The sequence below is a fragment of the Tachypleus tridentatus genome, chromosome 11, assembly GCF_004210375.1.
Source record: "Tachypleus tridentatus isolate NWPU-2018 chromosome 11, ASM421037v1, whole genome shotgun sequence".
Classification (NCBI taxonomy): Eukaryota; Metazoa; Arthropoda; class Merostomata; order Xiphosura; family Limulidae; genus Tachypleus; species Tachypleus tridentatus.
In genome coordinates this window covers 100,944,959-100,957,797 of record NC_134835.1, presented here as the reverse complement: position 1 = coordinate 100,957,797, position 12,839 = coordinate 100,944,959, and the positions used below count along the sequence as shown (strand labels likewise).

At 34.6% G+C, this 12,839-nt stretch overlaps 1 protein-coding gene across 5 annotated transcripts; it reads right to left on the bottom strand.

Annotated features, from left to right (window-relative positions):
- Positions 1 to 3,596: 3,596 nt before the first annotated feature.
- Positions 3,597 to 10,551, bottom strand: LOC143232894 (sulfotransferase ssu-1-like). 5 transcript variants are annotated; one of them, XM_076468922.1, is made up of 2 exons: positions 10,393 to 10,551; positions 3,597 to 4,747 (listed from the first exon to the last, which is right to left on the bottom strand). In XM_076468922.1, the coding sequence occupies exon 2, from the start codon at positions 4,726 to 4,728 to the stop codon at positions 3,772 to 3,774; it is 957 nt and encodes a 318-aa protein (XP_076325037.1). In that variant the 5' UTR covers positions 4,729 to 4,747; positions 10,393 to 10,551; the 3' UTR covers positions 3,597 to 3,771. The 5 variants fall into 5 exon arrangements, with proteins under 5 accessions (XP_076325037.1, XP_076325040.1, XP_076325039.1 ...); XM_076468925.1 differs by having other exon boundaries at positions 3,597 to 4,734; positions 10,393 to 10,549; XM_076468924.1 differs by having other exon boundaries at positions 10,267 to 10,539.
- Positions 10,552 to 12,839: the final 2,288 nt, after the last annotated feature.

Sequence of the window (12,839 nt, the reverse complement as noted above, 5' to 3'; positions counted from 1 at the left end):
TATGGCAATGGACAAATATATGTCTAAACTAAGATGCAGTCCTCCCTTAACTTGTATAAAATGTTATCAGTAAAAATGTAGCCTTTTCAAGTAAAACATGTACACCTAAAAGGTTTCTTTAACTAAACCTTCGTGGTTTTGAAGTAATTATTCTAGTAATATGTATAATGAAAATTAATGTTATGTGTATTGATTTTCGTTTTCACTGCTTTACCATATGCATAATATGTGGGTTAGTTCCGTAAATTCACTGGTTGTAAAGTGTACAAAGCACTGAATATTTAAATGTTACAATCTTCTAATGTTCATCTATTATTGCCTGATAATTCCTATTTCATTCTGTACTTGAGTTTTTAAAGGAGAACCAACTATTTGTAAGAAAGCTAAGTTCTATAGGTAATCGTAACATCATTTGCACTAGAATTACAATATTTTTAGCTCATGTAAAATAAAGAAAACAAACTTCCTTTTCAATACCTCTACGACCTTCACAGTACCTTACACAGTATTCTATAAAAAGTTTAAGTGTAATGTATCAAATCGCTGGCCCGGCATGGTCAGATGATTAAGGCACTCGACTCGTAACCTTAGGGTCGTGGGTTTGAATCCCCTTCACACCAAACATGCTCGTCCATTCAGCCGTGGGGACGGTATAATGTGACAATCAATCCCACTATTCGTTGGTAAATGAGTAGCACAAGAGTTGGCGGTGGGTGGCGATGAATAGTTGCCTTCCCTCTTGTCTTGCACTGCTAAATTAGGGACGGCTAGCGCAGATAGCCCTTGAGTAGCTTTGCGCGAAATTTGAAACAAACAGTCAAATCGCTTTTTTTGTAGGCTTGCAAGAAATTAATAATAATTATAAACTGACTGTTTTGAGCGGATTTTCATTTCCTTGTAAGTCTAACATGTATGATTTTGTGTGCATTTATATATCTGTACAGCCTAAGTAGTCAATAGTAACGTTGTGTAAACTGAACCTTTACTGTTTAAGGTGCTTTTTGATCGAACGTTCTATTTGGGTTTTGTGCAACCCCAAAACTGAACAACTACTATAGTTCATAATAGTGTGACATAATTATTAGAAGCATGAATTATTTAATAAGATCCCTAAAAATTCAACTTTTGACTAGTCTAGCAATTTTTTGAATTTATAACATCTATTTATTGGCATTTCAACTTGTGGTTTTGGTAAAAGGTAATTAATTTGACCATAGTTAAGATATAATGAATAAAAGACAACATAAAGTACATTTCAAGAATTTCTGAAAGTCGAACGCTTTGTTTTGGTTACGTACAATAAATCTTAACTTAAGAGTATAAGATTCATAATTTCCATTATTTCCACACAATCTTTAGTAAGAACATTATGAAACTTGATTTTATACAGATTATGTATAACTTTCTTTATCCTTGCCTTACATAATCTAACACAAGCTAAAGTCTTTCGCAAATATCATTTTATTCAACTTCATGCTGAGTCAATTGATTTGCACAGTGCAGTAGTTGACTCATTATAAATCGCGTAATTAGAATAGTCAGAAAAAAATATAAATAACTAGACGTACGTCATCAGGCTCTGCGCTTATTAACCTATTGAAATTGAAAATGGCCCGGCATGGCCAGGGGAGCTAAGACGTTCGACTAGTAATCTGAGGGTCGCGGGTTCAAACCCCGTCGCACCAAACATGCTCGCCCTTTTAGTCGTGGGGGCGTTATAAGTGACGGTTAATCCCACTATTCGTTGGATAAAGAGCAGTATAAGAGTTGGCGATGGGTGTGTTGATGACTAGCTACTTTCCCTCTTGTCTTACACTGCTAAATTAGGGAGGGCTAGCGCAGATAGCCCTCGTGTAGCTTTGCGCGAAATTAAAAAGAAAAAAAAATCGATTGAAAACTGTAACTGTTATCTCTAGCTTTCTGTTAGTTTTATGCCCGACTATTTTAAAATACCTTTGCCTTTTAATACTGGTCACCCTCTATTTGTTTTTTAATAAACCCCACTTTTAAGCCTGGCAATTGGGTAGACTTGCTATAACAAGGTTACTTTTGTACAGTGTAGTGTGTTTAAGAGATACAGTTAGACCAAATGATAAGCTATCGTACACACACGAGAAACCCACTTGAAGTATAAAATGAATTCTCGAGACGGCTGGTATGAGTATTAGTACTTTACTTAAAATAAAGTACAGAAGAACGTTTCAACGTTTTTACGTCGTCTTCAGGCTCACAAAGAAAGAATTTGCAAACTCTTTCTTTGTTAACCTGAAAAGGACCTAAGAAGGTCGAAACGTTGTTCTGTATTTTATTTTAATTAAAGTGTTAATACCCATATCAGCCGTCTTGAGAATACAGTTGTGTGATTGTTTTGCTGACGTCCAGAAGGAATAAACCACATACAAATTACATATAGTTTATGTTTCTGAATTTATAGTAATTTTTGGTATTAAATTTAATTACATCGATACATGTTTTAGCTATCTACATTATTGAATAGAATTATCACGAAATTTAAATTTCTTACGTATTAATAACTATATTGACTAAATATGATAGGCACAGTTCATCAAGGTTTACCAACGATAATTAAGCGGACAAGCCTCTTCAGATGTTCAGAATGCCTGATGGATAGTGGTCATAGAAGTGTTTTGTAGTTTATCTGTCATATGTAACTAAGAATACTTGTTAGTAATTACATCTAGTATTGGAGATGTTTGGCATTTCTTCTTGAAAAAGCTGTTGTACTATTACTTCTAAAGATTACTTTAAAATTTCAAATATTATCAGCAAACTACACAGCATATAATCATCATCCACCAAAGTAAAATATTAGATTTACTAACATCAATCTAAAATTTATTTCTAGATACATTTTAAGATATAGTAAATATCAGCTAAATTAACTTATGGCCAGTGTACATATGATAAGTCCAGTTTAATCGTTACCTTCTGCCATGTTGAAAATGTCGACTTGTAGCTAATGAAAGGCTGTGAAAAGTTCACGACCCCTTTGCTACAAAACTCGATTTGCACCTTGAGGGCCCGTTTGCGTTGTAAGAGTGACGGTTAAATTATTCAGTGGGACAAGATTGCCTCTCTCCCCAATGGCACAGTTGTATGTCTGTGGACTCGATTTTGGATATCCGTAGTAAGAAGAGCACAGATATTCCACTGTGTAGCTTTGTACTCAAAGATTACTGAAGGTGTAATTTTCCTCTAGATATATAGTGGTGCAAAATTTAAAGAAAGCGGGGGAGGATCAATGGTACATAACACGGACTGCAAATCTGAAGATCCATGACTCATGTTTTGCTGCCATGAAAATGCGCTCTGCTTTCGAGTGTATTAAAATACTAAAAGTTGCGTCTCATTGCTCTGCTATCGTTTAAACGTTAGAAGTGAATTATTCTGACATGCTGCCATCCTCTATAGTCTATCAGCCAAAGATTGGAAACATTAGCCCTTGTATATCTATGTGCGAAAATTTTGAATCAAAAGAACTTAATGTAGTGAAATATTTGGATTTAGTGAGTTTCCCAAGGAATGTAAAAGAAGAAATGCGTCTTTCAAAAAAAATTGTTTTCTTAACTACAAAAAAAAAGCGAAAATGTAATTTTATTAACTTTGTGCAGTTTTTACACTCATGTACTTTATCAAACTGTAATTCAAATATCTTAGTTATATTAACATTTTTCGTGCAAAAGAAATTAAAATGTTAATGAATTAAAATTTGAAGATGTAAAATCTTTAAAATTTGACGGATTCTTTTTTTTACAACAAATTTTCCCAAAGTTTAGATATTTCAGTGTCTTTGGTTTTCGCATGAAACTTTTCCATCAGTCGCTTTGACTGGTCAGGAGACAAGTAGTTTTTCCAATCACCAGTGGATCCTTTTCGTACAAATTCAACATCAAAAGGCATCTTCAGATTATGTTTTTCATAATATTCTCTTATATGTTTTAGTCCTTCTGGCATCTCCTGGCCGAAGCATTCATCTTTATTCCAACTTGTGTAGAAATGCTTCATCTCTTTGTTAAAACGTTTCATATAATTTACACTCGTCTGATCAAGGATTTTCAACATCACCTTATCATCATTATCCAACATCTCAGCATACTCTGGACCAAGAAACCTAGCAACCTTCAGAATAGCAGCTCTGGAGTCATTTTTCATTTCTTCGTATGTTAGAAAACAGACATTGGGATCATTCCTGTGTTCGTACCAGGAAATAAGATGGTCAAAGTAATCGCCCCATTCAGTTTCACCATTAATGAATATTTCGAAGAAGTCGTCAAAACTTCCATCCTCGAAATTGTACTCTGGGAGCATTTTAGTGTGGTTATAATAAGACACGCAACAGTCTTTAGGATTTCTAGTTATGTATATGTATTTGGCACTAGGTGAATAAGGACATAGATTAAATGGTAGGTGTGTTTTGATGGATCCAGGACGAGGCATGACTTCTGCAATTTTAGGCCCCGACATATCCAAAAAAGGAGAACGTAGTTTGATTTCCTCGTAGTTCTTGAACGTTTCACCTTTGTTAAGAATGTTATGAACAATATGTTGCATCCATGTTGTACCACATTTCGGAAACGTCACGATAAATATGTCATCAGCTTGTGGTTTATATTGAATAGCACCTCGAAAGCATTCAGGAGAAACACTGGCGTTTATGAGAAGTCCGTCGATAACTTGGTATGTTGGTTTCTTCTTGAACTCGGCCATTTCCTTCTGATGATGGAATCTAAACGTTAGAATAATTTACTTCCATATATTATATTTATAACCATTAGTAGTTTATAAATAAAACAATATTCATGAGAAATATTATAGGTGTGAGTGTTTGCAATTAAAGAAATATTGAATTAAAACTTGCGATATCGTTATATTATGAAACATGGACAAATTTCAAACTAATTTATTTATCAAAGCACTATACGTTCGAAATAATATCGGATGCAGATTGTATTAATGTTGGTTATGAGTTATTCACTCCATAAAGACAAGTTACTAAAAGTGATTTCGTCGATAACATCAAAAGTAATGAATAGAACGAAACGTTTTCAACACTTTCACCATTTACAACATTATGTTTGTGTATTATGAAATTCGTAATTGTATTATAATTTGTCATTGATATTTATAAAACATTGGGTTCTATACTGAGAAATAATTTTATATTTTGAACAATATAATGTTTTGACTCGCGAAAATATCTACTTGGGCCCCGCGTCGCGCTAAACATGCTCGCCCTCCCACCCGTGGGGGCGTATAATGTGACGGTCAATCCCACTTTTCGTTGGTAAAAGAGTAGCCCAAGAGTTGGCGGTGGGTGGTGATGACTAGCTGCCTTCCCTCTAGTCTTACACTGCTAAATTAGGGACGGCTAGCACAGATAGCCCTCGAGTAGCTTTGTGCGAAATTCCAAACAAACAAACATCTACTTTTTTTATCTCGTGGCTCCGCCACCTCTTGATCAATTTAAGAACTAATTACAGTTTTGATCCCGGGAGGTCATATTTTTTTGATTTATGTATTAAACCGAGCCCAAGGTTTCATAGATTAATTACTTTAATCCTGCCTAAAAAAAAGTGTGTAAGGAGAAGAAGAAAGGACTGAAAGAAATGAAAGCGAGGGTTATAAAACGTTTCTTTCTATTCTTTAGTTATTCTTATTATGTGAAAAATAAAATGAAGTATTACATGTCTGTTTACAAAAGATAAAATAAAGTATTAAATGTCTGTTTACAAAAGATAAAATGAAGTATTACATGTCTGTTTACAAAAGCAAATGTATGAAATTTGGGTTCCAACAATAATTTATATTATTTATGATGATAAAAACATTTTATTAAAATATAAATATTTCTAATATTCTTTATTTCACAATGTTTTTCATTTACGTCCAGCAAATAAAGTTACTAAAGACTTAATTTTCTGCAAACAGACGTGTATGAGTAATGTTTTTTGTTAGTGAACCAATATTTTATAACCACACAGACATTTATAGAACTGTCTACACGAATATTGAGTTGTGTTTTAAAGAAATTATATTATGCATTCTGTTTTCAGTGTCTCAAGGGTGTAAGAGATACGCTAAAGAGATAAAACAAGGTTTTTTCTTAGTAGGCAATAGAACGTGATTTTTATAAAGAAAAACAAGTCTCTACCGATCCTGTTTTATGTAAAACGTCAGTCTGTAAGCTGTAAGGCATGGTTAGAAATTCTAGCTCTGTATAAAATAGATGCAATTATGTGGTGAATAAATGGTGACTGTGGTTGCTCACAGTTAGATGAGGTTCTGACTTCCTGGCATGAGGGTATACTACGTAACTGAACAGAAAGGACAATATTGTAATGTTACTTGTTTGTTTGTTTGTTTGGAAATTTCGCATAAAACTACTCGAGGGCTATCTGTGCTAGCCGTTCCTAATTTAGCAGTGTAAGACTAGAGGGAAGGCAGCTAGTCATCACCACCCACCGCCAACTCTTGGGCTACTCGTAATGTTACTTAATATATGATGAGATTTACTGAAGTGTTTGTTGTTGTTTTTCTTAATGTGTTTTACAATGTCTTAGTACAGACGACATGATTATATTAGAAATTTGTGTTACATGATATATAAGATGTTGAGTCTTATGCAAAATAATATTTCCTATTTGACTCTATATATAATGTGTGTTTGTTTAGTTATAAATATAGTAATGCTCATTCTAAAGAGGGCCCAGCATGGCCAGGTGGGTTAAGGCGTTCGACTCCCTGTCGCACCAAATATGCTCGCCCTTTCAGCCGTGGGGGCGTTATAATGCGATGGTCAATCCTACTATTAGTTAGTAAAATAGTCGTCCAAGAGTTGGCGGTGGGTGGTGATGACTAGCTGCCTTCCCTCTACTCTTACACTGTTAAATTAGGGACGGCTAGCGCAGATAGTCCTCGTGTAGCTTTGCGCGAAAGTAAAATAAAAATTAAGAGTAAATAAATACGTTTGAAGAAATGTGGAAAAATACTTCATGTATTTTTTTTTCAGAGTTTAGACGATCTATTATTGACTAAACGGTTCATTAAGCCAGCGAAGAAAAGCAAAACTTGCTTTAAAAGCCAGTAACATTGACAAGAGACCGTATTATCGTGGATGTGGTTATTCATACCGTACCAAGGCTTGTTGTGCTTCAATAGTTGGATGCAGAACACTTAATCAAGTATCTAAAACAAGCATTGCAGTGCATGTACCAGAAATGAGTAAATCAGTGGTTTAGATCTTTAACATTTTCTTCTTGGATGAACTAGTCGGGATTTACGTTTGCAGTGGAGTCGGACATAAGGTAGAGCTTCCAAAGTAATGAAGAGATGTTTGAGTTTACACATTATTGACTGTAAGATTTTTTGAACGTTATTAAACCCTCATTTGTTAATGGTCCACCCTTTGAAGATCTTGCGAAACAGATCACTCCTCCCTTTTGACCAAAGAACTAATTTGTGAAATTGTAGTTGACTAAAGATTATGTCAGTGAGCTCAACAAATGACTTCTATTGCTCCACTTTCAATTTAAGTTTGTCAAAACCTCATACGTTCCCGAGCTTTCTAATCTTGTGTGTAAGAGCACATGTGTTGGAATGATATTTCATAATTATCCTTGGCTTGATGTAGATACAGGTATTAACATAAATTTTGTTTATTAATCATTCTTCGTGAGCACTTTACCTTTTTTAAAGCTAAGAAGAGATTATGTTCATTTAAGCACTTAGATGTTCACTTTCAGAGTGAGCTCAACCAAGTGGACGATTTATTGTTGAGCTACATGAATTTCTTTTAATGCCACAAGTAAGGGCTTGGTTTTTGCTTCAACAAAAGATTTAAGATAGAAAAATCTTTCGGAAATTTTGTTGGATTTGAGGACTTTCTTTAATGAAATATTTTTTGAGGTACTTCTCTATAGGAAGTGGTCCTTTTCCTGTTGTTGAAACAAAATCCATTACATAGCAGTTCAAGGGGCCATTTGTGAATGCTCATTGAAAATTTAATGGCCACACTGGAAAGTTGTTTATATGATTCATATACATGTTCCATCATGATTTCATTATGTTAATTTTGTTTGAGTTTCTACACGTTTAGCATTTAAAGTTAGAATGATTCTTCTACCTCCGTTGGCCCGGCATGGCCTAGCGCGTAAGGCGTGCGACTCGTAATCCGAGGGTCGCGGGTTCGCGCCCGCGTCGCGCTAAACATGCTCGCCCTCCCAGCCGTGGGGGTGTATAATGTGACGGTCAATCCCACTATTCGTTGGTAAAGAGTAGCCCAAGAGTTGGCGGTGGGTGGTGATGACTAGCTGCCTTCCCTCTAGTCTTACACTGCTAAATTAGGGACGGCTAGCACAGATAGCCCTCGAGTAGCTTTGTGCGAAATTTCCAAACAAACAAACAAATCTACCTCCGTTAATCTTCAAAATGGCTTGTTTATTAGTAGATCCACAATCCCTAGTGCTCAAATGCTTGTGACGTTGATAATTTGTTCAAGATTAAACATAAAATATGTAACAAGTTGGTTTGGATTACTGAACTTGTAAAGAGTGGGTAACGTGGCAGATTGTATCATAAACTTATTCCCAAAAACATTCGTTAGTTTGTTCTTATCATTTTGGTTATGTAATGGTAGTTCCCAGTTCTGGTGAAGACCAGATTTAACAGTCATGACCTGTAAAAGCTTTCGCCGAGGTACAGAGAAATCAAACGGCTTCGGAATCGTTGCTGAGAGCATGCTAATTTCATCTCTACTAATGAAAATCCTTTGAATTGTGTCAACATGTTATTCTGGAGCCAAATTTTATAAATATATGAATTTACTGTAGAAATTTCTTAATTTAGCAAATTTGTGATACACTGAAACATGTAAGGTATGCCATGATTCTTTGACTTTCGGTGAAAAGGTCTCTTTATGTTTGGAGCTTGTTCTTGAAGATACGATTTACGGCTCGATGTCAGACATAGTTGATTATGTTCATGCTACTAACAGAACTACAGTTTCTTTATATTTTTATGTTGAATGTATTTTATTTCATTTTTTTAGTGATATTTAGTGGAGGTATCTGTGGCTCCGATTCTTGCTCGGCGATCAGCTTACTTCTAGTAACTTCACCAGTTGAACTATATCTCTCACGTCCATCATTGTCATTCACCAATGAACTGTCAGTAGAACAATTATTCACTAAATTCTTGTCGGATCTTAAAAATACCCGAGAGAAATCTATACTATTGTTCTCTTAAAACGTGTCCATCATTTCTTCTTGGCTTAATCGGGTTTCAAAATTTGAAGTGGGTACAGCATAGACAATCTATTGTGTAACTTTGTGCTTGATAACCAGCAAATAAACAAAATTATATTATAGTTATGGCACTAAATTTTACAGAACCATTTGACATAAATTAATTATGTGAAAATGAAAAATGAAGACATTTTGTGTTTTATAATTTACTACAAAAAATTAGTTGGGTAAAAACAAAAAATTCATTTAAAAGAAAAGAACTTCACTTACCTTGTTAAAATAATAAAAGTGAAGTTATGTACTTTGTTACTGAAGCTGTAAACATGTAGTGTTAAGATGACTTGTCTGTGTTCGTAAAACTAACCCTTAAACTATTGTAAACCACTTTCAACATGTCGAATAAATCGAATGTTGAATACGTGTTTCTATAGTAGTTTATAATTTGGAGATAAAGGTGTTTCAAAGCAGGTTATTTGTTTCGTTTGTCTTCCTAGAGAGGGTAGGTTGTTATCGGACATGATAAATCTTAGTGTTTTGATTGATCAATACAAACTCTACCAAGAAAAGATAAAGTGATAATTCTCAAGACGACCTCTACTGTTACCAAGCGTGTGTTATATGATTATATTATTTTAGAAAATCTCAAATAAATGAAAACAGATTCTAACGGCAAAATCTTGTGCATCACTTCTTCGGGTATAGCGTATTACGATTTATTTTAACTTTTACATATTACGTGATTGCATCCACCATTTATCTTTAGATATACATACAACACACATAATCCAGGTAAAGAAATTATCTACAGTTTAAGTTTTCTTGAAGCAAAATAAATATGTTGAGATCTCAAGATAACGAGTTACCATTAACAACGATTTAGTTGTTTAATTTACAAATAATAACACACATAATTTCAAACGGTTGTTACACTTAAACAATTACGATTTTAAAAATAAAAAGCTGCAAATTTCTCAGCGTCCTGTAAACTTATTTTGACACTTACTACTTGCAAAGGTATGTGGTTTGGGAAGAATTAGTTCCAAATATCACACGATAATCATTCGTACAGCTACACTAAATTCTATTAAAAATTAGCACTATGTTATTTATAAAAAAAAAAACAACTCACGTGCTCAATTTATATCAGTCCTTTTATAGCAGTAGCGTCGAGTGCTATAAAGCCCTATGTGTATGGTATCAAAAACGTATTACAAAACTGCGTACACAGCGATTTAAAACCTACAGGTGCTAGCTGATAATCGAGTGAAAGATGTCTGAACATAACAACAATAAAACAGTAATTTCCCGCGTTTGTTAGATTTCTTCCCCTGGTGGCTTAATTGTTGATTGCTATTTTTTTTCTTTTAATATCTTCCAATATATGTTTAATATATTTAATTTATATATTCAATGATAAAAACTTATAACCCGAGTACTTTTGAAAGGAAGACTTATCGTTTTCAGGGGTAAACTGGGAACGGTGGTTTAAAATCCGCTAAATCATGAGAGTAATTTGTTTGTTTTTGAATATATCGCAAAACGACACAAGGGCTATGTGCGCTACCCGTCCCTATTTAGCAGTGTAAGATTAGAAGAAAGGCAGCTGGTCGTCACCACCCACCTCCAATTCTTGGGTCACTCTTTTACCAATGAACAGTGGGATTCACCGTGACATTATAACGTCTCCACGACTGAAGGAGTCAACGTGTTTGGTAGGACGGTGATTCGAACTCCCGACCCACAGATTGCGAGTCTAGCTCCCTAACCACTTGGCTGTGCCGGACCTCCAAGAAAGGTTTAGTGTATTTTTCCATAAACTCTTGTAAGCGCGATCCATTCCCGGTATAATGTCGCCGGCGACGAAAGCGTTGTGGGAAATTGCGTTTGTTTGTTTTTGAATTTTGCACAAAGCTAAACTAGGGATATCTGCGCTAGCGGACCCTAATTTAGTAGTGTAAGACTAGAAGGAAGGCAGCCAGTCATCACCACCCACCATCAACGTTTGGGCTACTCTTTCACTAACGAATAGCGTGATTGCCCGTCACATTATAACATCCTCACGTGTTAACATCCAGTGGCCGTGCAAGAAGTCTCAAGGTAAACGTGAGTCGGTTAAACCTGTTCCACAGTACGTGATAACCACCAAACACCTCAAGTACAAAATTACGCTTTAGACAGAATGGTGTGATCAAGATATGACAAGGCGATGCTTTCAAAACTTTGACATCAAGGGCGAATATTAAAACTCTAAGTTGATATACACAAATAAATAAATTCACACACAGTTGTAATACATAGTGCTATCTATCTATGTTTCTCGCACGTCTCTGCTCCCAGTTTCAAATTTGGATAATTTAATGAATCTTCAAAAGATTTCCTATCTTCGCACAAACATTACACTTTTAATCATAAACATTTCATTCTCTTTATATTTACCTAATAAAAATTATATTGTATCTAATGTTTATCTTTATAAGTTTGTCATCTGTTGCAATATTATATCTTCCTGTCTTGCAGTAGGTAAATGTTCAAACGCAGAAATGAGAGCAAAAAACGAAAAGTCACTTTTTCCATTTACTAAAATTAATGCGACTAAAGGAGAAAAGACCAAAATTTATAAGGTCTCCTGGACAAAAGCCTATAGACTGACCATCGCTAAAGCTGCTGTTAAACTTTAAAGAGAAGAGTTAGGTCTATATTAAATTCTGTTTTGTAGATTTCATTGCTGGTATCTTTAAACCTCGATTTAAAGGTAAAAAAATTATCTGTACTTTTTTGTTCTTTTTTCAGTTATAATGATAAAAATATAATACATAGAAATAATAATTGCGTCTTTGAAAGATAAAGAAGAATTTTCAACCAAAAGGCTTAAAATTTGTAATGAAAATCACGTTCATTGATTACATATCTCAAAACGGCTAGAGACCTACCTAGATACTTACTTTATTTCAAGTAGGTTTCTAGTCATCAAGAGTTCATTGATTATGTTATTTATCTTCCTCTTAATGTGTCTACTGTGGGTTCCAAATCGGAGGCATGTAAACAAATTTGAGATCTCTCTATCAGAAATTTTAGGTCCTTGAATATCTACATTTGTTTAAATATATGGTTTCTCAACAGAGACCATAACTGATAACATTATCATTGTACTTAGCAAGACCAAGTTTTATATGCCTTTGTTTACCTTCCCCCTTCTGAATTACCACACGTCCTCACCTTTGAAGTCACTATACCGTAGTTGTTAACTACCGCAATTGAAATATTTCGAACGCATTTAACAATATGGCGACTGTTTTGTACTTTTGTAGGCTATTCTAGCACCTATGGATTTGTAGTATGATATACGTGGTGAGCAAGAAATGTGGGGACACTAATTTAAAGGTCATGTTAACAATTTAGTATTTGTGTTTTGGTGAGGGTTTGTTAAATAAATTGTGGCTAAATAATTATATGAAACAACTGGTGCTTTAAAAAAGAAAATTATTGAAAGTTTCTTTAAGGCTACCCCTAATATGCTTTGTTAGTTGTCACATCGCACATGTAGACGTGTCATCCCACGTCATGAGCATATGTAGA